At 39.3% G+C, this 25,084-nt stretch overlaps 1 protein-coding gene across 1 annotated transcript in view; it reads right to left on the bottom strand.

Moving 5' to 3' along the window:
- Nucleotides 1–25,084, bottom strand: part of LOC130177066 (obg-like ATPase 1) — a 42,895-nt gene that overhangs the window by 17,289 nt on the left and 522 nt on the right. The window contains exons 3-7 of the mRNA XM_056388482.1: nt 20,161–20,304; nt 18,689–18,816; nt 5,904–6,079; nt 2,129–2,209; nt 1,661–1,758 (exon numbers count right to left, since the gene is read on the bottom strand). Coding sequence (XP_056244457.1) covers nt 1,661–1,758; nt 2,129–2,209; nt 5,904–6,079; nt 18,689–18,816; nt 20,161–20,304 — 627 coding nt within the window. The remainder of the gene's footprint in view (nt 1–1,660; nt 1,759–2,128; nt 2,210–5,903; nt 6,080–18,688; nt 18,817–20,160; nt 20,305–25,084) is intronic.

Raw genomic sequence — 25,084 nt, 5'->3', positions numbered from 1 at the left:
CATTAAACCTGAGATTGCAATTTGTCTTGCTGTTTGCTTTGAATAGTCCTTAACCGTATCATCATCTCAACTGTGCTGGTGGAAAAACACGGGAGCATGGCGACAGCCAAATGGCAGTCTGGCGTCTCTGCTGCAGACTAGCTGCCATTAGGGCTGAGAGCAGCATTTATTGTACAATTAGGGCCAACTAGATCTACCTGTAATCATCTCCATACAGGTGTGAGCTCCTCTCTGGACAAGGGAAGTGACTCATCACTTGTCAAACATCAACACTTTGATGTCGGCATTGTTCACCGTGGAGCCCTCAGGACACCTGAGCACTACAGTTTGCCTGTTTAAAACACACAAAGATTTATTGCGTTTTACCCACTTAAAGAACACACACACACACAAACACACACACACTTATACACACACACACACAACACGAAAAAAAAAGCTCTCTTCCTACTGATGACGGATGTTCCACATACCATGAATCATTTGATTTATGAGTTCTCCTCCTCCTCCTTCCCCTGTCTGACAGTCTTACTTTCGTGTCAGGAACATTTTAACAAACAGTCACAGGTAAACAACTTCCCTTGTAATACAATGCTGCCAAGTAAAGCACTAAAAACAAATTTTGTAAGAACTGACACTACAAGCCTAGAGGGCAATTGGAAAAGTGCGATAACAATCCACAAGTTGGTGTTATTGACAAAACGGCTGTAGTGTGGCAAAGTAGCCCTTTCAGCTATAATGGATGTCTAACACCAGCCTTCTAGATCATCTCTCACTGTGGCCAGATGACAACATTACTATAAAAAGTGTTTGTAACAGAGCAGAGGATCGTAGAGCTGTAAACACAGTGAAGAAGTTTATATTAGTGCATTAAAGGTCATCCTCAGTCAGTTCACATTATAAATAGTGTTGCCCCTGCAAAGTAAAAAGTACAAAACCCTGTATATTAGTGTTGAAAAGCAAAACACACATGCATTTGCCATTTTTCTTCTACGCACCTAATACACATAAAGTTGTCACTGTGATCTGTGGGAATTTCATGGCTGTAAAGTGAAGCTTGTAATGCTACTTGAGCAACAGCAAGTGATGACAAATATTTGGAGCAAAGTTATTCGCCGTCTCCAGATGATATTAATTATTTGTTTGGTTTTGAATGTACATATGGGTTTTTTTGTTTTTTTTTGTCACTCTCTTTGATATTATATGGAAATGAGAAATTCTGATGGATAATTGAGACCATATGCCAGTATGTGCTTAATGAAGTGGAGGATGGTTGGGGTTTGCAGAGCTGGATGTCGTGTTAGAGCTTACTTAGTGTCACCTCCAGGCAGATCCTCTCAGAAAGATATGACTGTTTCTGTCAGCAGGAGACCACAGTCAGTGGATCAACAAGGCTAACTCTCACTCACACACACACACACACACACACACACACACACACACACACACACACACACGCGCGCACACACGCACTTCCATCCCACACCTCAGCACATGCATACCCAGACACATGCACACACACGCTTTTTATAGCTGAAATGCAGTTTCAATCAAGGTTAGTAGAAATCAACGTCACCCTGTACACGAGTAGAAGAAAAGCTCTTTGGTGTTGATTAATTAGTGCAATGAGTTGAGTCCAGTCCGTCTTCGAAGCACTTACCATTTGTTCTTTCTCCTGATGTAGTCTTTCTCAGAGAGGTTAACAAGGTAAATCATTGGTTTGGATGTCAAGAACAAGTATTTGTTCAACACTTCGATCTGTGATAAAGACAGACAAGGCAAGTATTGAGAATCCAAACTTTCCAAAGTGAGGACAGCACAGACAGAGATAAGTCAAGCCAAAACAAAATGAGGGTCTGGTGTATTAGCCTCTGTGGGAAGCGACTATAAAGCCTTTAAATCAAGATCAGCATGGCCGGATGTCATTCAATTGCACGAACGTTATGTCAAAATACAACCAACTAAATAATGTACATTATATTAACTTGTGATTTGCATGAAAGACATGTTGCTTGAGAAAAAAAAAAAAAATAAAGGCAAGGAAACTGCAGTTGTACTTTTAGATGAGATGAAAAGATTCACAAGGTAAATCCCATTAATATATTGGACTGTAACATCAAAGGCTTACCTCCTTGTCGTTCCAATCATGGTAGTAGCGGACATTTTTCTTTTCATCCACCACCCAGCTCTTGATTTTGCACATAACGTCCTGTTTGGGGTTAAAAGAGAATGAACAAGAAGCCATTAAAGGAGATGAAAAAGAATATAAACCCAGCAGGGTATGGGGTAATTATTTCCTAAATGCATGGCATCCTGATGCCAAAATGAACAATGGCTGTGCTCGCATTCAAGCAGGAGTGGCCTGGCTTTGACGGGGATGGCATGCACAAGACCCCCTTCCCTCCTTTAAATCATGACAAAATGCCTTCTGGGGTGTCTCGCTTAGAGTCACAGTTTTATACATCAATATTCCATCGGGACCATTTAATGAAAGGGATAGAGAGAGGAGACAAAATTGGAAAGAGCAGGAAACTAATTGGAAGTTGGTTAGTTAGGTGTAAATTATTGGTCCTTCCTCAGGCACTTTGCAGAATGCAGTCATACTGAATAAGTACTAGTGAGGTACAGAACAAATTATTAACTGTTTCCTCTGGAGAAAATATTGAGCATTTCCAGCTATGTATGCCACATTCATTACTGAGGTACTTGTGGGTTGAGACCACAGGCAAGACTGGGTCTTGACAGGATCTGGAAGCGGAAAAGGGTGGGAAAATGGGAGGGAGGTAGTTATAAAATTTGTAATAAAGAAATTGAGCCTATTATTGTTGATCCAGCCCCACAGAAATTAGCGGAACACATTCTTTTTGTTCCTGTCAACTTGACCTCCCCCTTCATATAAAAACTCCCCCACCCCCTGCAACACTCCCCCTACCTCCTTTTCCCTCCCCAAACCCTTGCAGCACTTCACAATCACACTCCCTTTTGAAAGAACTGAGGAAAAAATCCTGCCAGAGCCTCAATTACACAATGGCAGAAAAAGCTCCACACACTGACCCCCAGCCAGCTGCATTCACTCTCTGCACATCTCTCTCCACAGGAATTCTAAAGGCCTTTTAGTCAGGCAGCCAGAGTGCAGCCAGCGGGAGAGAGCGCAGGAAGAGCTGCATACACTCCGCCCGCGCCAGCCCAAGTCTTCACAGAGAGATTAATCATCTGTGAAATGGAAACAGCAAACGGCCGGTGACACAGGCTGAACCCGCTCCAGGTTTCCCTCATCAGCTCGCAGCCGCCGTGCAGTGTTCCTCTAACAGGCAGGTGTTAATAAAAGGCATATAGGTCCCACAGGGGTCAAACACATACGCCTGCCACCATGAAGCGCCACTGGTGGCCCGGCTTCTTATTATTGTTTTGTAAGGATAGGGATTTTGAGGATTCATATGGACAAAGGCGATGAAACATTGTTCTTGTAAACACAGCACCAGCAAAATGGATTTAAATCTTTATAACAATGCATACATATGAGCATTGTGCTCCTGCATGCAAATAAATACAGCCACAATGAAATTATATTAGGTAACTCTTTCAGAATGATAGCAGAATGTTACTACAATATGGTATTTTACAATAAATTCAAAATTCCTGATTTGGTTGTTTTTTCCTCACAAAATCACATTTTCTTTAACACCATATTTTCAGCTGTGAGCTCATTCTGCAGCAGCTAGCGCATAAAAACTGAACCAATATCACCTTATTACGTTTTTTCTTTTGTATTCATTTTGCCCCCTATCTATCGGATAACCTCAGATATCCTTTTTAGCTTACAATGTTAATGCTCCCCTTATGTGTTTTGTCTCGCTCCAACATCCTGTTTCAGCAGGAAGTACATTAAAACAAGCTTCCCTAAAAACACTTTGTGTTTCATTTGTGTCACAAAGGACAAATATTCAACATTATTCTTTTTTGAGAGCATGCTCGATGTATCACACTATACTGCGTAATTATAAAGTATAATTATTCCATATAAGTATGGAATACTGTTTCTGTATCTTGCATGACAATGTGCAGTGCATTTCCTACGCTGCTTACATTTCTCTAAACTTTCATCACTGGACTTGATGAGAACAAACACAAGCAAAAATGCAAAAGTGCATTTACTCAGAGTCCTTCATTTAATTGAGTTGCATTTTTTTAAGCATACAGTATTTTTAGCAACACAGTGACCTGTGGTTTTGACATGATATTATTCTTATTTGATTTTCACTGTCACGACATAACACAACATGCATGTTTAAACCTCATTTTGGATTTTCAGTATAGATTAATGTAAACTACTAAACTGGTTCTGTTTAGTGTTGAAAGTTGTGTCATCTCAAATTATATCAGATTTACTAATGTGATAATAATCAGATATCTAAATGGTAAATTATTACATTTTAATGTAATTTTTAAAAAATTTACTACAAGCAGAATAAAAGCAGTTTTTGCTCATGAAATTTCAGTTCTACATAAAAATCTGTGTATGAGTGTGACAATTGAAATTAGATCTTATTTCAGATGACTCAGTAGCGGGAAAAATCTATGGCAGTGATCACCATCTAAATAGTTGCACAGAATTTCCCTTTTATTTCATAGCATCCTGTGGCTCAATGAAAGAAAGTACAAACACTATTGTTTCTTTAAAACTGTACATTTTTAGATGCAGGGTTGATGCACATGTCTGCATATAGATGCTGACAATGTGTATATATGTGTCTGCGTACAGCTGAGCATGTCAAACTCCAGACTCAGCCTGTGAGACAATCATACACCCCCCCCCCCCCCCTGCCCGCCCCAATCTAAAAGCTTGGTGCAGCCTTTGAGAAGCACCATTCTTTGCCATCTAAAGAGGTCTTCTATAGATTGTCACTTGCCGACGTGTGCACAACCTTTGACAAGTAATGTAGATCATTTTTATTCATTGCCTAAAATTGTTAGCAATTATGTGCGTAAGCGGCCACCTGCCTAGCCTGAATGGCTCCTGTCTGTGGGGCTACAGGGGTGTGGGGAAGTGCTGTTGGCTGCAAGGGTGTGTGTGTGTGTGTGGGGGGGGGGGTTAGTCTGAGGGGAACCAACCAGGCAAGGGGCCTCTGCAGCAGGTGAAATAGCCCCTCTCGTTAGCGTAATGAGTGGTCAGAGCCTCGGTGTGTTGGGGCCTGAAATTGGGCATGCCGCTCCAAGGGAAAGGCCAGATCCCCTCGCGTGCTGGCCTATCTTATCCTGCTCCGATGATGGAAGGGCATCAGGAGACATTTACAGCCAAATCGTTGCTAAAGTTGGGTGCTAAGCCTCATTACCTTAACAATATGACCACCTGAATGTGTGTGCATCCACATGCATTTTGATCTGACATCGAGGATATGGATTTCTTTTTTCTGATCTTACCCTGCATTTTGCCCTGCACCTCGGTACATATAACTGAGAATCTCCTGTCAAAGAATATTCTAAACATTTACGGTATTCATAGCGAGGTATATGGCATATGTGTCACCCACTGTATGGCCTTATACAATTTCCAAGCTGCTGTAGGTGTATAAGCATGAGCAAGAGCTGTGCCATGATTTGAGTATTACTTTAGATGAAAAGAGCTGTGTGGAAACACTTTCATTAGCCCAGTGCTGTGACCCAGGGTCAGCAGCTGAATAAGTAACTCTCTATTAATGATTTCTACAGCAGAAAACCCCTGACCCCTGATCACTTTCAATCTCAGAAAGGAAAAAAAAATGGGGCAGGGGGAGGGGTGAGACCTATTGGAGGGAGATTAAAAAAAAAATACTTTTTTTTCTTCTTGGCCATGTGTGTGGGAGGGTTATTATTTGTGCCTTGCTGTGAGGGAGAGCAAAGGGCCTGCTGGGACATTGACTCACATATTCTGGTTTGAGTTTCTTGTCACCGCCTCTAATGGCCGTCTTCTCCAGCTTGTCAATAACAGGGCCGATCATCTCCTCATCCTTCAGCCTCAGCTCCTCATGGATGATCTCCATATCCCTCACTGGGTCCACCGTCCCCTCAACATGGATGATATCCTCATCCTCAAAAGCGCCTGCAGCGATGGGAGACAAACACACAGAGAAAAACATCAGTATAGAATTTTTTTTTCTTCTTTTTCAGCAACAACACTGCTTTACATGAACATATATAGTACAAGCAACCGAATCAATGTCATTGACTTCTTGGGATCGAATGTGAAACGGTGATTAGATTTAGCCCAGAAAATCGTTAGCTTTTGCAGAGAATGTGGGAAAAATAAACATCCACATGAAAAATCACAGTGGGAGTCACAGGAAAATCAAAAGAAAAATAATAAAATAATTAGGAATATATTTTCAGTGTGCAAGTGTCAGAACTGTGAGAAACCATCTTATAGTGTGAAAGTCTCACCAAAATTGGCTTGAAGTGCAACAACCTGCATGAGGTAGAGAGTGTCTGGTCGTGCATTTTCTACCCTACTGTCTTAAAACTATTAGCTATTAAGTAAGCTAAAAATATGACAAATAAACAAAAGTGAGTGAAAAGTGATCTAACAAAAAAAAAAAAAATCAACAATTACAAAGAAAGAGAACAGTCTTCCCCTAATCATTTGTGTCATAGCTGTGGCTGCGCTGGTGATTAGGTAATGAGGCTCTCAGACCATTTAGCCAACGGCAGCTCTCAGGACTCCCTCTGATTCTCCAGCAGTGCTCAGGGCTGAGGGGGGCGGCGGGTGGGGGGGAGGGGGGTGGGGGGTGGGGGGGGACATCTGTCACACGAGAGTGACAGCCATTCACATTACCGCTGGCAACTGTAGTGGACTGTTCTCCTGAATGTTATTCCAATACATTCTTTAAATTTACAACCCACACAATATGTGATCTGTTTGTTTTATAATATGACTCCTTAAGTAAAAGTAGAAATGATGCAACATAAAAATAATCCAATACAGACTGTAAGTACACGCCCTGCAATAAAAATGTCACTTAAGATAAAGCATTGTTAGCAAAATGGGCTTAATGTATCAGAAGTAAAAGTACTCATTATGCTGTTATATATTGATTACTATTATTATTACTGGTGCAAATAAGTTACTACCATCTTGTAGCTGAAGAAATGGAGCTAGTTTGAACTTTATGGTGTGAAAAGCAGTTAGTTAATCTACTACAGCACATCATTATTTTATTTAAGTCTGTTATTTACAGTATTCTGTATGTACACTTAATCTGTAAAGTGTCTTGTAAATAAATGAATAACTAATTAATGTAGAGGAATAAAAAGTACAATATTTTCCTCTAAAGTGTAGAGGAGTAGAAGAGTGCAAAATGGAGATACACAAGCAAACTACAAGCACCTCAAATGTGTACTTAAGTACAGTGTTTGAGTAAATTTATTATGTTATATACCATGGGATTTGGAATATACCAGCACACTCTTTCATAAATCAGTCAACAACAGCGACTTGTGAAGTATCACACTGTGGCATAATGGGAATACCATGTCATTCAACAGGGAAGCGGATGTCAGGCGAATGATGACTTGGCTTTAAGTATTGCTGTGTTGAGGGACACTATGTTTGGAATGTACATGTTTGAGTCACTAAATGTTATCAACAATCTATATTCACGTGTTGACACCTGAGGAGGACTGCAGACAGGTGAGGCCCTGCGAGATAATAACGTCACTGCAGTGATTCACATTACTCATCACGAGGCTGTCACATCATCTCTCAACAAGTTCTGACAGTGATGCATGTAGAAAATGTTGATGATTCACGTTGCTGTGCGCAGTTGTCGTGTAGGGAACGTGGTCGGGTATCATCAAGAGCGTCATCAAGAGAGTTTGTTCAGCATTAAAGTTATCCCCTGCTCCACCACTCAGATCAGTGTCATGGTTGTGTACACAGATTTCATGCTAGGTGTTTGAAACACTAGCGACTTGGCTTTACGACTGGCAATCTTGGTCCGTCACGTTTGTCCATTTTGCAATATTGTAGCAGCTATCAGATGAATTGCCATTCAATCTTTTATTACATATTTTCATTCGTATCTTGATATTCTTCATCACTAATATGACCCCCTGACTTTTCCGCGAGTGCTAGTCCAATTTTGCCATTGATTTAGAGGGAAACTTCTCAACAACTGGTGGAATGGCTGCCTTGAAATCTGGCACCTTCACGTCACCACAGGATAAATTATAAAGACTAGCATGCAAACATGCTACATTGTTAACATCAGCATATCAACATGGTCGTTGTCAGCTTGTTAACATGCTGGCATGTGTATTTAACTCAAGTACTGCTGTACTGTGCTGGAAACTACAGTCTCACAGAGGTGCAAGATTGTTTGTAGCCTCTTAATCTTGTTCACTTATATGAACCCGTGCCTCTGAGACCGGTTTTGAGTGTTGTGAAATTGAAAGTGGCACAAAACTGAACTGATCCAATATGAACTCCCCAGTGATCCCCCACATGCACAGAATATCATATCTTGTTCCACTACTGGGTTAAGGAGGGATAAGTGCCTGATTTTCCATAGAACTAAACTACAGGGCTTTTGCAATCTAGCATCACTCACCTAAACATACACAGCTCAACAACAACATGACAGACAACCAGAAATCCTACACCAGTGGCTTTATTACTCATGCAAGTCAACAGAAGCTGTAGACTTTTGTGCAAGCTGTCATCCTGTGCGTTGTCCTCATGGTGAAATGAACTTATCCAATTACTCTTTGCCTAATCAGGCTGTTTTGGTTCCTCTCCTCTTGCAGAGGTACTCCACAGTATAAACAGTTCACTTACGCCACACAGAAAGGGGCTAATCAGTGGAATTATTGTTTTGCTGCTCCAATTTACCAGCTCCCTGTTCAGCACTGATTGGAATGAAAATTTGCCATTGTGTCTGCATGAACTCAGAAAATATAATGCAATGTAATCATTTTGTTAGCTGCAAGAATATACATACATTAGAAACAATTATGATGTACAGTTTTGATACACTGCGTCTCCAATGGAAAATGCATACGAGTCTTAGTACTTATTAATTAGGAGCGGTGAGGTTTAAAAAAGGTTCACATGGTTAATAAACCTCTCATGATTGGTGTAAATCACTGTTAATGAAAGCATAAGAAATTATTATATGGACAATCATTTACAAAAAAAAAATTTCTTACTTAGTATTCAACAGTTTCTGACCATTGTTATATGTCCTAATAAAGAAAAAGCTGATATATCAACAATTCAAAGAGGCTTTGAAAGAGCAGGAGCAGCTGATCACTCACTATTTAGTCATCAACTGACACTCTCCTCTGACGACCACATATTCCAAAGTAATTTGCTTTAATTAATTTCGCCTAATTTAACATTCACATCTACTTTACCGTCGTCCCATTCAAGGCTTAGAGCTGGAGAACAAATGCATGAGGTGAAAGAGAGGAGAGAAATCTGAGGGGGCAATCTCCACAATTAGTCCCTTAACAACTGGGCCTGGGTAGGGCTCTGTGAAGACAGCTCTTATGAGGCTGCAGCGCCACACAAAGCCACACGCAAGACAGTAAAAACACACAATAAAAAGAAGAAGAAAGAGGTTGGAAAGGCCCAGTCTCAGGAGTCAGGTCTGTCTCACAATTTGAATGTTACTGCTTCATTTCAAATAGTGTATGTTTTGAAGACATTATTAACAGGTGCTCCTTTATTGACAGAACAAAAGGATTAGTCTCTCGAGGGTGAGTGGTGTTTAATGGCCTGATTAGGGATCAGGCTAATCTCTGCAAAATTATGGACTTACAGCGGCACTGCAGGCTGGTATATCCTGAGGAGATAAAACTCCATGAACTGACATTTAAAAATGAAAAACATTTTGAGAGAAAAAAAATATATAAAAGAATATGTATCATTTACTTTGTCAATGTTTTTTTAAATTAACCCCATCATACAAACATCCCTGGACCACAGGTAAGAACATACAGTATAAACAAAGGAACAAATGGTGTTTTCTTTAATTAGCTCTGTATTTTCAGGTAGCACAACTTTAACGCCTAAGAGCACCAAGCAGGCTCAAGCTAGTTTATATCATTGCTTTTCTGTCAGGTACACAGACAAGGCAGTCATCTGAGTCAAGTCAAGATCAATACTGATTGAGCTGCTTCCTCTGATGTTGCTACCTGGGAGGATATGTGGTCAACATAATTCAGTTAAATTACAGTATTCATTGACTTCTAACTTCCTGTGCATGTTTTCACATGCAAGATGGGTAAGAGCACATCTAAAGAACTTGCATTCCTCTCACTGCTTTTAAAATGTTCATGCAAACTCAGTGCCGCAATTCTCCTGGTATTCAGAGCAGTAAAAGCTATTTTATGAGTCTGTCAGGAAAAGCACATTATGGATGTCTCCCCAGCATAAAAACACTGGCAATGCACACAAAGGTATTTATGTTCATTCAGGAAATATCTTTCATTCATTCACATTCATTTTTGGATACATGAAATTAACAGCTATTTGTAGTTCGTTGCTTCTGTAACAGAGTTTGTGGCATATTCAGCCTTGTTTCTTTGCATGTGTCAATTATGGAAAATACACTGGCTGCTAAAAAGCAGTTTCACACCAGAAAATGGTGGGTTTGAGCCCCTCAGAGATACACTCATGTTTTCTACATGATCCCATCTTTCATAATAGATCACAGTGAAATCACAGTGCTCGATGGTATGAATCAGTACCTCACAAAGTGTCTCCAATTCCTATGTAATCTACTGTCAGATGTAGTGTCTCATACCAAACTGAGTATTAAAGGTGCATCTTTCCACCATGTCTGATATCACTGACTGACTGAAAAAAAAAACAGAGAAAGCCGTTCAGACAAGCCTGTTCTGTGTGCAGTTGAGAAGTGATTGCATGGGGGAGGTTTCCGTTTTCATGAACTCTGACTGAAAACAACAGTGTTAATTCCCTTATCATTAGCTTAACCTCTATCATTCCATTTATTTTGTTAAACCACGGAGCATGAGAGTGCCTTGATTGAAAGGAACCGTCATATGCACACCACTGTTGTCCCACATCATTCAGCGAACAAACCTTTTTAGATCCTTAACTACTATAGTGCTGCTGATTGCACAGGCACCAGCAATTTCCTAACCAACCGCCACCTGAACAATGATGTGTTCAGCTTTCAGGCCCTCCAGCCTTTCAAAGGTGAATCATTTCACAGTTTGGAACGAGATCTCCATAGCAACTCCTCTTTGAAGGGTTTAGAATCACCATCCAATAATTCTATGATCATCGGGCCTTGCCATTCCCAGTGGTTCTTTTCACAGTGGACAGGCAAGGGGGGCATGAGGAGGAAGCCAGAAGATTCTACAGTCTATTTCAGGCAATTCATCTTGCAGCCCCATTAGAATTCAAAATATTGCGACCTTCAATCACCGAGCATGTTATCTGGAGCTGTGGTGATCTCCAGTCAAGATGGGTAGACATTTTGCTCTAATCATCCACGATGAGTGGAGGCTGACAAAAACGCTTCATTCTCGCTGAAGCAAAATGCTCATTTAAATGCTGTGACAGCACCTCAGCTCAGCCCCAAAACACACAAAAGGAGGATGATCCCTACAGCTCAATGAGCTAGATGTAGAATTGCAGTATTGGTTAAAACAACAACTAACATAAACAAAGAACTGCATGCAACAAAGGGCAGCTTATATTTCTGGCTAATTTATAATGCAATATTGCTATTTTTACTCATGAACAACAACACACAGGAGGGGGGCAGGTGCTAGGACCCAGCTGAGACTGTCATACAACAAAGTGTCTTTTTGTCTAAGTACAGGGAGGGAAGCGCGTTGCTTGATTCTTATAAACAATATAGCAAAATAGCAACAATACAGTGGATCATGGCTGAACATAAAAAAAGACATATGAACAATATGTTGACATCTGTCACTTACATGCTACAGTATACCCAGTATCTGTAGTTACTCAGACTAATTTTAAACTTTACACACATTAACAGTCCAATACAAGCACATACATCTGCAAATTCATCGTAGAATAAGAGATAACTAATTTGATTCTTCTCAACACTTGACTAACATCTTGGCATTTATTTTCTCTTTGATAGTTTTGTTTTCATCAGAAGTGTTTGCTTGATAAAAAATTACAATTGGTCGCTTGAATGTACCTCATCAGAAAACAATGTTTCATACAGGCTTCAGAAGACTTTGCAACCCCATTCTTTTGTATTAATATACAATTGTATACTATGTGGCAATTACTAATATGAAATTACTGATATGGATTAATACAGCATTAAAAAAAAAAACAGTTCCAACTATAGGTGAATGAAAGCCTCTTTATGCAGGCTAAACTTGTGTAAATGTTTGCTCAGTGTACCATCACTGTATACTGTTATGTTTGCTTCCCTTTTTAAGAGATGCTACTCGATCCTATAAACATCCACACAGTGAGCGAAGCTTAAAAAATGAGCCACGTGCTGTCTGTGCAGCTTTTACACCCATAGTTTTATTGTTAGGTGACATGTAGTGGGCGCAGTAATTATGACGGAAGCAAAGGAGGAAGTCACGTGAAATAGCATATAGCGCAAGCTGTTAGACACGATAACTGTGTGTTTATTATTGTTACCATGACAATCAAGGTCAGATACGCCTGCCGCTAGTACAAACCTGCAAGGTAATGTTAATATTCTATATTTTCTATTGTCAACAAATCCCTTGAAAAGACTGAAAACTACAATGGAATGAACCTTCTAACAACCTAAAAGTCGATATAGCTTGTCCCTCTGTTCCATAGACCTCCATCAATGGCCAACAACTATTAAAGACACATCCTTGAGTCACACTGTTGCACAACGCGACATGTTCCTTCCTTGCAATGAACATGGCCACTGTCGGTTATTGTGAGTCAATGCCACATACATTATCCTGGAGCCAAATGTGTGTTAATCTGTTGCTAAAATAGTCCCCAACAAATGTGCTATTTACTCCTAAGTAACATGTGCTAAAACCTACATTGCCCAGCTGTTTCAGAAGTGAAAGTGTTAAATTGTTTGTTTCATGGGATCTGTTGACAATGATTAAAAAAAAACAACAGTATCACTCATATCCTTTAAACTGCATTTGAAGACATTAGAAATGTTACATAAATGAGATATCATCCTTAGGAAGGGTAACAAATAGTTTTAGTGAATATGTTGAGTATCAGTGAAATACACTCAATTACTTATAATAAAATCATACATGTTTTCAATATTAGTTTTGTATTTGCAATGATGATACTTTCTCTCTTTAAAACAATCTATCTGCAAAAGACTTTCAGCAAAAATAAATTGGTGGTTAAATTAATATATCAATGCAACAACCAATTGCGCAACCCAATTACTGACAAATTCACTCATTGCGTGATCTGTTTAGATAGTCACATATATGGAATTCAGTGGGCTGCCTGAGGTATTTTGAATGTGTGTCAAGTTTGAAAATGTGTGAGTTGCTGAGTGATAAGGCAGAGGTCCTGGATAGCAGCCACTCCTGGCGTCAGTGAGGAGGCAGTTTGGCCATAAATCTTTATCTCTGTCTGAATAGTCAATACAGTTTGCTCTTAATGCCTGTAGCTTTACAATCACTTTGATTTGTTGACTATAAGCGATTAGATTATAGTGTGGGCTGACAACTGAATGAAACCTACCAAACACAATTAAAACATCTTAACTGTCAAACATCTTACTAGGTTCAGCAAAGTCGCAGCAGGTAGTTACTAATGAATCATATGGAAGGCGCTGAGGATCTGGGAGATCTTTAAAAGGGAGAGTAAATAGGACCAATTTCTTGAGAGGCACAATTGTTGTCAATTTGCTGTTTACCGACATTTTGATTTGACCCGGCACCAAAACGTGAAATAGACAGTTACAACCTGGTAACACATTGACACTTTGACAGGTCTTTTAGTACACAAACTAACACTAGACAGCGAAATCTAAGTATTTTCAATTGCATTATAAATACTAAAATACTTATTTCCTATTCCTATCCACTGCTCTTGAAGTGTATTGATATGATCATAAAATACTGATTGGACCTTTATACAAGGGACTAAGAATTTTGTCATTGATTACTTTCAGAAAAAAGCCACACTGTACATGTACATGCTAGTTTAGCATTCTCCTCTGAGCTAGGAGCCCAGTAGTATCTCTTGTGGGCACAAGTCCAGGGTTACATTCACAGTTGGTGAATATTAACTATGTATTACCAATTTTTATTGGAAATATTTACAGATTTGGTAATATGCATATTCATAATCACGCCAAGCATTACATGAATGGATTGATACCACTCTCCCATCTGTTCGGTAAATATGAAGTGACCATGAGCAGATGGTTAGCTTAGCTTAGCTTAACATCTTTCAGCTAGCCTGTCAACAAAATCCAGTCCAAGTCAACAAAATCCACCTAACAGCACCTGTAAGCTTTGTAAATAACATATTATGTTTTATGTGTTTAATCTGTACAAAAACTGAAGTGTAAAAACAACAATTTGTTGGTTTTAAGGAGTTATAGACAGTGACTTTCTAGGGTCTTGTCATCACCATGAGGTTCAGGCAACCAGAGGAGACTCCAGGACAGAGACAGGCCAGCTGTTGCAAAGGATTTGGGCTTCAACTAAAAACTAAAACATGTAGTCAATTACTTGTTTGGTAGAAAATAATGAAAGATGTTCACAGCTGCACAGACTGTAAGCTGATGTCCTCAAATGTTTTAATTTGTCTAACCAACAATCTAAACCCCAACGCTTGAAATGATATGACATGAAAGACAAATAAAATATTTGGCCTTTTTGCTTGAAAAATACTTTAACAATTAATGTTAGCAAATTAGTTGCTGTCAATCGACTAATCAGTATGTAGACTAAAGTATTAGCTCTACAAACGATTCATTTATATAACACCTGCCCTGCTCTATTGCTTAGATCTCATTTAACTGATCAACTTTATTTCCCTAAAAACTATGAGAGGACTTTCTTGTGTCTACTTCAGGCAGTAGAGGGGGAGAGGGAAGAGCCTCAACTTAACCAGGAGTTCAGGTGCTGAAAGCATGAATATCACAGTGAGAAAAGAGTCTGCGCCAAAAATAACAGCTACTTTCCAGTCGGCTGCCCACAACCACAGCCAGTCCCTTAAGATTAAATGTGCTATACCACAGTGTCTTAAGGCTAGATTCTTACTGAGTGTCGTGCAACCGTAAATAAGTCTTCATTAGAAGTGAGCTAGAGGTTTCCTGTGATGATGTGGGGGACACTGTGTGAGCATTCAAACATCTAATTGCTGGAAACCAAACATCTGGGAATAAGGCCAGGTGAGCTGGCAGAGTTGCTAGCGGGGAACAGAAGAGTAGATGAAGTAGAACATGTCTATGTCTGGTCTCAGACAGTGAGGATCCAGCTACGTTCCAGTCACTGCAGAAGCACTGGGAACACTCAGCCTGCAAACCATTTGGTTATGAGACCAGGGAACACCAGGCAATCTACAGAATCAGCTTTCAGGATGTCATCATGTGCCCTTATAATTTTTGGAAGGTATTGTTGAAAGCAAATCCACTGTTTACACAGGCTTTTTAAAGACATAAAGGGTTGAAAAATATTCATAACGTGCACACCACTGGGGTAATTTTGTGAGCAGACGTCACGAGGAAAATCCAGTCAGTCTACTCCCTGGAAAAAGTTTCATCTTTTCAAAGGAAAGATGGTAAAGTATTCTGCCTTCATGTCTTTGTAAAACTTTGTAACTGCTCACTATTTCTCAAATTTCACAACCTCTAGTCAAAGATCTGTAAACCAATATAGGAAATAAACAACAAAATTATTTCATAGATAGAATTGGCAGAAAGTTAGGGCGCATCTCTAAAGTTTAATAAAACTTCGAACTCCGTTTCATCAGATTCAGGTCAATTGCTTGTGTCTTCAGTTGGCACTAACAATCACATTGAGCCGTTTCACTTTACTAACACTGTTCATCTCTCTGTAGTATCTTTACAGACCCTTTCACTAATTACCAGACAAAAAACGTAACACTCCAGACACGGAAAAGTGCGATCCCCCCACAACCATATAATCAAGCTATATAAAAGTAGCGGCTTCAGCATTGCAGTCTGCCTGCTACCAGATAGATATAATTACAAAACAAAACCAGCTATGTTTAATGGTTAACTTGTGAAACATACCACATTGTTTCCAAGGACTTCACGAGAGTGGAAACAATGGCATGCCAGAGAAGATAGATGTAAACACACACACACAAGAAGCTTTCGTTCATGCTATTTCCGATCGTTGTGAATGTTTGTCTTCTTTGTGTGGACCGAAACAAAAGAGTTGGTTTTGGGTGAGGATCTGTCATATACATTTGGTCCACATCAAAGGGACTGTGGGTGTTTTTAACCATCTACATGTAATGTATATAAAAATACACATAAACCACATATGTGACAATAACGTAATGTAGAATCATTACCTAAATTACTGAGCTTTTTGTAAAAAAATTAAACTATATACACTCAGTTACCAGTTCATTAGGCACACGAGCTGAAATGAATGCCGTCATATAGAACAGTCCGAAAATAAATTCAACCTTCACGAAGGTTATAATCTGCAGTTCTTATTGAAACTGTTTCCGAGAGATGTTGATTCAACTGTATGATCATTTTTGAGGATGTAGTTTGTTGTGCTGTTGAACTGTATTGCATTATACTGCAAGGAACTGTTATTTTGTCCACTCTATATATATTGATGAGGGCAGGCTAAATAACACCTCTCTTTATAACATAATTCTGTCCAACAGCACCACAAACTACATCCTCAAACATCATAACCTGCATGGTAGAATTTATTTCATTTATTACAGTGTATGTGTGACCTGTTCTTAAATATTTCCATCTGTGGTGGGGATGAATCGGCTTGGGACTGAGCGCCACACAGGATTGGAAAACGTAGCATTGAGAGGTGGATGGACTAATACATTGTTTGGGTCTTTTTGTGGGAAGAAACATTAAGAATAATGGCAGACTTATCCTTTTAACTTGTATTTTAGCAAAAACTGAACTAACAACGGAGCCGTTTATCATATCTTCTGCTCTCAGTAAATCATTACTTAAGTCTGGGTGGCCCTCTACTTCTCACAAACTACAGTCATCATGCAGAAAGGCTATTTGAAAACTGCACTGGAACAAAAGTAGTGCACTTGTCAGTGAAACACACAGACAACTTTGGAACAATACAGGAAATTGGCCATAATCTTAACCCTTTCTATCTGGCCGTTGTATACCTGCCACCACCGACTCTCTAATCAGAGCTCCTTTCACACAGAGTGAAAGTCAATAACAGCACACAATCAGCAAACAAATTCAGCTATTTTTAAGAAGGGCCTCTGCATTCATTTCAGTGGCTGCATGTAATTTGAATTATTCTACCGTGTAACACTTTAATTGTGTAAGACAACGACCATGTCAGAGACACAGAAGAACTTGAGGCAGAGGGAAACTTAGAAAGTGATTTGCCTTGTGAGGGATATGGAGTGTGATATATTCACGGAGTAAGAGAGGGCAGTTTTTCTCATCATTCCAAACATATAAGATGATTTTTTTTTACTATTATTACTAAAACTATTGTCATCAGCATAGTTGTTTGTATTGTAGTAGTAGCTAAAGTAATATATTATTTTATCTATTATTATTACATTTGTAATAATTGTTACAAAACAACAGGGTGTAAAAAGCAAAAAGGAAGGGAAAAGAAGAAGAGACCCTCATTCTCATATTATGCTTATTAATAACTTACTTACCTCCACAGTATTCAAACTTAATCAAAAGTGGCGTTAGGAATCATATTACAATAACATGTGGTGGTCCTCCTCAACCGTCTTGTAATGTTTCCAAGCCTCAGGACATGATACTGAGTGTGTGAAGCTTAAACCAGACGCAGGTCCTTTCACTTCCCACTTCTGTGATTCTCATTCAGGGAGCATCCCAGTAGGAATGTGAGGTTTGGTCTGACTTCATTAATCCTGACTCTTATGTTGATCTTGGCACCCACCACACAAGATGCCCTAGCGGCAAAGCTACGGCACAGCTAAGGCCTTGTGGTGGAGTCTTTTAGCGTTGCCAAATGTTGTCAATGGAATTGGTTCAGCTACAGTACAAAATATTTGATATATATAAATATTTGAAGCGCTGTCGCCTCACAGCAAGAAGGTTCCGGGTTCGAGTCCCGGCTCGGCCGTGGGATCTTTCTGTGTGGAGTTTGCATGTTCTCCCCGTGCCTGTGTGGGTTCTCTCCGGGTACTCCGGCTTCCTCCCACAGTCCAAAGACATGCGAAATGGGGACTAGGCTAATTGGATACTCTAAATTGACCATAGGTGTGGATGTGAGTGTGAATGGTTGTCTGTCTCTATGTGTTTGCCCTGCGATGGACTGGCGACCTGTCCAGGGTGTACCCCGCCTTTTGCCCGAAAAGATGCTGGGATAGGCTCCAGCCCCCCCGCGACCCTACTAGAGGATAAGCGGTAGAAAATGGATGGATGGATAAATATTTGATACAACTGCACGCACAGTAGCCTATATGTTTAACGTGATTTGTTGATGATCTGGAAATCCTATGGGGGGGGGAAGCAACCCTCCACCTGCCACTCACGTGTCATATGGAAGATGCTGTCACAGGCGCTGATATGGGACAGGAAGGCATTTCCCAGGCCTTGGCCAGCATGAGCACCTTTCACCAGGCCAGCAATGTCTACAACATTAAGGAATGCTGGGATTTTGCTGCAAGCCAAGAAGTAAAAGGAAAAAAAGGTCAGCCGTTTTAATATCCTTTTTAATAAAACAGAAACCACTTTGCATTAGTTTGTGCTGCAATTCAATACAACAGTCCTGTTATAAATAGTAGTTTGAGAAACAGTTTGTTTTAAATGTTGTTGATCCTGTGCCAAAGAGGCGCCAGCCCTGAGGAGTTATTGAGGTTTTAGTTTGTGATGTTGTTGAATTGGATTGTACTATAATGTGAACAGGTATGATTTTACTCTCCATGTGTGTGAAACGATGAACAAAATATCAGAAATCCCATTACAATAGTATAACATCACCACAAATTATAGTTGGAATATGTACCATGGTGTTGAGTCAACAAACAAATAACTAAAGTGACCTCAACTTTAAAGAATGTTTAAGAATTTTTCAATAAATCCAATGAAAAGACCAAAACTGATGGTAGATTAGTCGGTTTCACAACGGGACCTCCCTGCCCCGACTGTGGCACTCAGCCCCACACCCATTGGTTCATAAATATGTAGTTTCACTTTTTAAAAAAAGACTCATGTTCGTTATGAAGGAGCAAGTCAACCAGTGCAACAGCGAGGCTCACTGATGCATTATTAATCATCTTTGATCAGCAATGGATGTCTACAATACACATGAATAGTCTATATGATGCTTTGGATACTGTGAAAGTATTTGTTTTGTAAGATCAATTATCAATTAATGGTTTTGGCCTTTTCCTGGGATGTTTTGTGCAATAAGAAATAGATACAGGTAAGCAGGGTAGACAGGTGGGTACTGTGGAGATGCAAAGCTGCATGGCATTTAATTGCACAAGTGTTTTTTTATTGCTATGGTTATTAGAGTATTTATTTATGAACAGCAGTGGAATCTGTTTTGCATGTGTTTAAGTTAAAGAATAGTTCATATATAGAATCGAACTGAGTACACGCATGTAAGTGAGACTCATGCTGCTCTTTGAAAAGCAGGAGCTCAGTTCTGGTCACTAAAATTCATGTACTGAAATGTTCTGTGGTATTCAGAAAGCCAATTCTTGTCAGTCAAAAGAGATATCTTGCGAGTAATTTGTCAGTATAGCACAGCAAATCTGAATTCAGCCCGCTTTAACAGCCTCTATAAATGTGTATGACAACCAGGTGTTGTGAGGTTCAGATGCTGCAGATTTTTTTTTAAACAGAAAACCTTAGAATAGAGCAGCAATCATACATCATACAGAACTGGCAGCTACATGTCAACAACATTGTTATGTGTTTTCTCATACCTATAGCAAGAAGACCGTCAGAGACTACAGATCTGAAGTGTGAATAATACGTGAACGGTGAGACCCCATACCTGGCAGGTTTGTGGAATTGGCAGAGGAAATCATAGCGTTCATCTGGAATGGGCACTCTGCTTTCATTTGGGTCAATGGTGCAGAAGGGGAAATTTTCAGCTGCAGCCTGACTCTTTGTCAGCACGTTGAAAAAGGTTGACTTCCTGAAAATAAAAAAACAGCAGTGAGGTCAATCCATCTAAAAGTGCTGGTGTGTAGAGCCTGATAGCTTGATAGAATGATCCTAAAACACTTCAGTAAATTATGCGAGATTGGCTTTTTTTATTGTCTGTGCAAGAAGGACAAGGTTATTCTAATAGATTGAATATTTGAGCGCTTGAAACAAAACCTTAAAAAAATACTATACCCAATTACAAGGTCAGATAATCCCATAATAGATCAATTGTACGTGGAATCGAGGGTCAAATTACACTTCTGATAGATCTCAGCTGTTGAACTGGATCGTCCAAACGCTGCCCCATGTTGTGATCACAGAGAGATTTATTTTCTACGGCACAAGCAGCTCAAGTGTACTTCAAAATCTACAGACAATGGCAAGTGTCTAGGAGTAATAATGGCATGGCAGTCAACTATAATCCAGGACTTTCCGTCTTTATCCCCTCACTCGGTGCTTCACATTGAAATGATTGTTTGCTAAGTCCCATAGGCATGAAATTGCTTGAGATTGCTAAAGTGCGTGCATTAATTCCTTATATAAAGCTAGATTGTTTCTCTAACATACTTGAAGGCTTTTCTTGGGTCACCTTGGGGAAAAAAAGAAAAGCCTTCCACAGTAATACTGCAACCACTGTCAGCTGTATAAAGTGACTTAATAATGTATAAATAGAAAAAGTGTAATATGTTGATCAGTAATAGGAAAGTGATGTGTACTGAGAAGTTTGCAGCAGGAAATTAGACCAATGATTTTCCACCAGTGGGTGGTGAAAACTCCTTTTAATACAAGTAGTTAAAAAAAAACACTTTAGGCCCAGTATGAACCTAAAAACTTGGACTGGGTTTACTGTGACAACTGGGAATGTGACAGATAGAACTATTTATTATACCCGTATACAGCTATCACATGACCGAAGTGTCATACTTTAGTCATGTGATGAGCAAACAGAAAATGCTGAATTTGTAAAATCACCAAAAAGAGCAAGTAACTTAAATAGAAATCACAAAGACGGGCCAGGGATCGTTTAAGATTATTCTATTGAAAAATATCTTGGTGATAAAAGTCTAATCAAAAGTTAAACCAAAAAAGAAAAACACATAGCCATTACTTTCTAATATTTATAATTCCAGTGTCAACTGAGTAACATTAAATTGGAAAATCAGGTGCTCCTAATGTAGACTATTCACTGCAGTGTTCATTAAGTGTGCAGTTATTGTTGGAATTCAATAGTCACACATACACTTTTTCCTACTTATACTAATTTCTTCAAAAGGGTCAGAGGTCAACCTGTATGACAATACATGATAGTAAATCTATGTTTTAAATAAACATGCACATTTGCAGCATCTCAAATGCATTGATGTTTCTAATAAATTACATGACCTTTGTTATGGTTGATGCTTTTATTAACACCATAGTCCATATGAGAAATGATTACTCTCTAGGTAGTTTGCTAACCTGAAATTGTTGTTCTGCATGAATGCTCTGTTAATCTTTTAATTATCTTGTTTCTCCTTATGCAAGCTGTCTAATTCAGTCTCTTCGTGACACTTTTAGATTGTTTCCCTGAGCTCATATATATCTATTCTGTATAAATGGGAAAAAGAAAAAACATAGGATAGCTTATTTAAGAATAACATACATGAGAACCGTTTAAAATCTCTTCAGGAACTGAGCAAAAAAACATTAAATTGGTCTTTTGGGATTTAGATTTACAAGCTGATTAATTGTTCACATTGGTTTCTTAGTTTAGATTTGCTACATGTATAAAGAGTCAGACAGGAGAAACAGACTGCGCTGATGCACGAGGTGAAAGGCAGGTACCCCTATGTGTCGCCATTAAATTCATTTTGGTCTAGGTAAGTGAACTGGAGGAGAGCTTTAGAAATGATTTGACTTGAGGCTGTTAGGCCATATCCCGTGTATACTGTCAAGTACTGTATGTCCCAATAGAGGGTTAGATGGAGAAGACTAAACTTTTTTTGTGTCTATGAGCAGGAGAATGGCAGTAAATAGAACATGCACTGGTCTAAGAGTAGAAATAGCTGCAAAGTTGGCTGAATCAGACTCTCAAGTTACCCATGTGTGTGGAGAATGGTCAGTTACGCCCAACTAACAGCACGCTGGCATGTGAAGCACATTCATGGAGAAACCATGAGAGGGTTCACAAGTTGTACTTTGACACAAATGTGGTGCGGCAGGCCACAACCTCAATGAGTTCTACTTCTTATACCAGGAAGAAATTGTGGTTTCTCTGCGGTGAGGAACTAAAACATTGGACATTAGAGAGATCTTTGTGGAATAAGCTCCAAAATCTGTCAAAACAGCTAAGGCAAACTACATGTGAAGAAGCACGAACCTCTTTAGTAACCTGAATCTATACATCATTGGCCTTTATCTGTCCTTTCAAAACCTGCAATGTTCATTTCTTAAAACCTTTCTGTGCTGCTTGGAAACAACAGTTCTCTTAAAAAGAAATTTAAGTTGCTACAAAAAGATGAGGACCTGTCAGCTGAACAGAAGATGACCTTTCACCGTAACCCTTCCTGTAGCTCTGCGGTGGGGAACAAATCCTACAGGAAAGTCATGTAGGATCTGCCCAGTGATTATGTCCTGTCAGTGATGCTGCTGAACGTCTAGGTAGATGCTGACAAAGTGGAGTTTTCTGGCCAGGTCTGACATGCAGACAATGTGTCAGCACACACATACACTATGACCCTGCGTGACTACAGTACACATTCTTGTCAAGTTGTCCACCTTACAAATAAAAATCTCTTGCCAATAGATGCTCCATCCCCTCCTACCTACCTTACATTCGTTCTGCCACCCTTCACATTCATGCATTGTGTTTGATTACGTCCACCTATTGACCAGCAGGAGTTTGAGAACACCTCAAATAGACACTTGTACACACTCCTCTTTATGGTTAAGTAACACGTTTTTAATTTCACCACTAGTTGCTCACTGTAAACTTCATTTACATAAATTCCTCAGACACATCCTCACCACTTACATAATACAGGCATCCTCCTCCTGCCCTCCTATAATAACACCTTATACCTGGGGACTCCGTTTCAGATCTCGTAACTTAAAAACAAACACGCTGTATATACAAGAATCTGATTGGGTTTTAGCTTGTATATTTTTGGTTCATTCAGCTGCAGATTTTTAATTTCAAGACACCAAAGCATATCCCTTGTACATCATGAAACCCTGCATGAAACCCTGCTCTTATAAAAAAAAAGAAAAAAACATTAAAAATCAGACTGCCCTCCCCTCCTCATAGAGGAAAAAATACACAAAGACATATATAATGACACAACATGGTACTTTTATGATGCTGCCCGTGTCCATGCTGGACTCTTTGTCAGTGTCATTCAGTTACAACACATACGTATGATTTTTTTTTTTTCAGTAGTTTACAATTTTATTAAAGTGAAAATGTAGAAAAGTTGCCAGACTTGCAAATTATCTCTCGTGTTATTATTTGCCACTAGCACTGATTGTACCTGTGAGGCTGGGGAGTAACAGTGCCTGACACAGTGCAAAGCTGAAGGTTATGTTGCTTTGAACACGGCAGAGACTTTAACAGTTTCCTCAAACATACGCTGCAGGTATTGCATTGAATCTCTGTCAATATTAGAGTCATATCATTTGTTAAATCTGCAGCAGGGCATGGCAGGTCATTGGTACGGTAAGCAGTGAAAGTCCTGTGTTTACGTGTTCACTTTGTGATGTCGGTCACCTCTGGTTTCTCAGGTTTTCCTCCACAGTTCAAAGACTAAGGCCACAGGTTAGGTGAACTGGAAACTCTAAATTGCCTGACATATGAATGTAATAGTGACTGTGTTGGTGAGTCTACAGTATGTGTTTTTCCTGTGATTGACCGGAGAGAGCTGTCTAGGATGTACCCTCACCTTTGACCAGTGCATGCAAGGACGAGTGATAAGTGGGTATTTAAAATTAATCGACAGCAGGGTTTGTTAATGCTTTTCATTCATTGAATGTTCTTTTCTGCAACCACAGCAGAGTGGTGGGAAGAATATAGGTTCATTGTTGATTGCTGTCATATGGTGTTATTCAGATGTAAATGGATCATGACAAACTCTCATTAATAAGATGTAACAGAAAATGAAAGTGCTATTTCCTCTAATTGAAAACACACAATACACTGTAATAATAAAACCCCCATTTTTAAATTCAAGGACACAGGATACAGAATACAGATCACATATTCACATCATATAAATGATCATAACTTATAGTATTTCATTTAAACCATTTGTTTAGGTGTTTTACCCTCAAGTACAACATTAATCTGCTATAACACCCGAAAAAATAAGCAATGTTTGAAGCATTTTGTAAAAGCTCACACACTTAGACGAAAGAAAGTTTTAGACACATGGAGAGAGAGACACGGGATGAAAAGCCCTTGTGGGATTTGATCCTTAGTGAGTGGGGGCACACATGTTCCCAGACACTTAACAGCCTTAGGAACACTCTTCAGGTTGTTAAGGAAAATTGAAAATTTTTCCATGGACAGTCATCTAAGGAGCAGGATTTTTTTTTTTTTTTTTTTTTTTTTTTTTTTTTTTTTTTACTTTTTGGCTTTTATGTACATCTAAAATGCTTTTGCTTGTTTCAGTGTGAAGTGTTCTGTGCAGCAGGTGTTGAACAACTCCTGTCCAAAATTTAAATTAAGTCTGAAGTTGTCTGTGTATCTACATTCACACATTTAATTTCAACCCTTTGGCCATGCACTTGACTGT

The sequence above is a fragment of the Seriola aureovittata genome, chromosome 11 (assembly GCF_021018895.1).
Source record: "Seriola aureovittata isolate HTS-2021-v1 ecotype China chromosome 11, ASM2101889v1, whole genome shotgun sequence".
Classification (NCBI taxonomy): domain Eukaryota; kingdom Metazoa; phylum Chordata; class Actinopteri; order Carangiformes; family Carangidae; genus Seriola; species Seriola aureovittata.
Note: the sequence above shows the minus strand (reverse complement) of the source record. Positions and strands in the feature narration are given on the sequence as shown.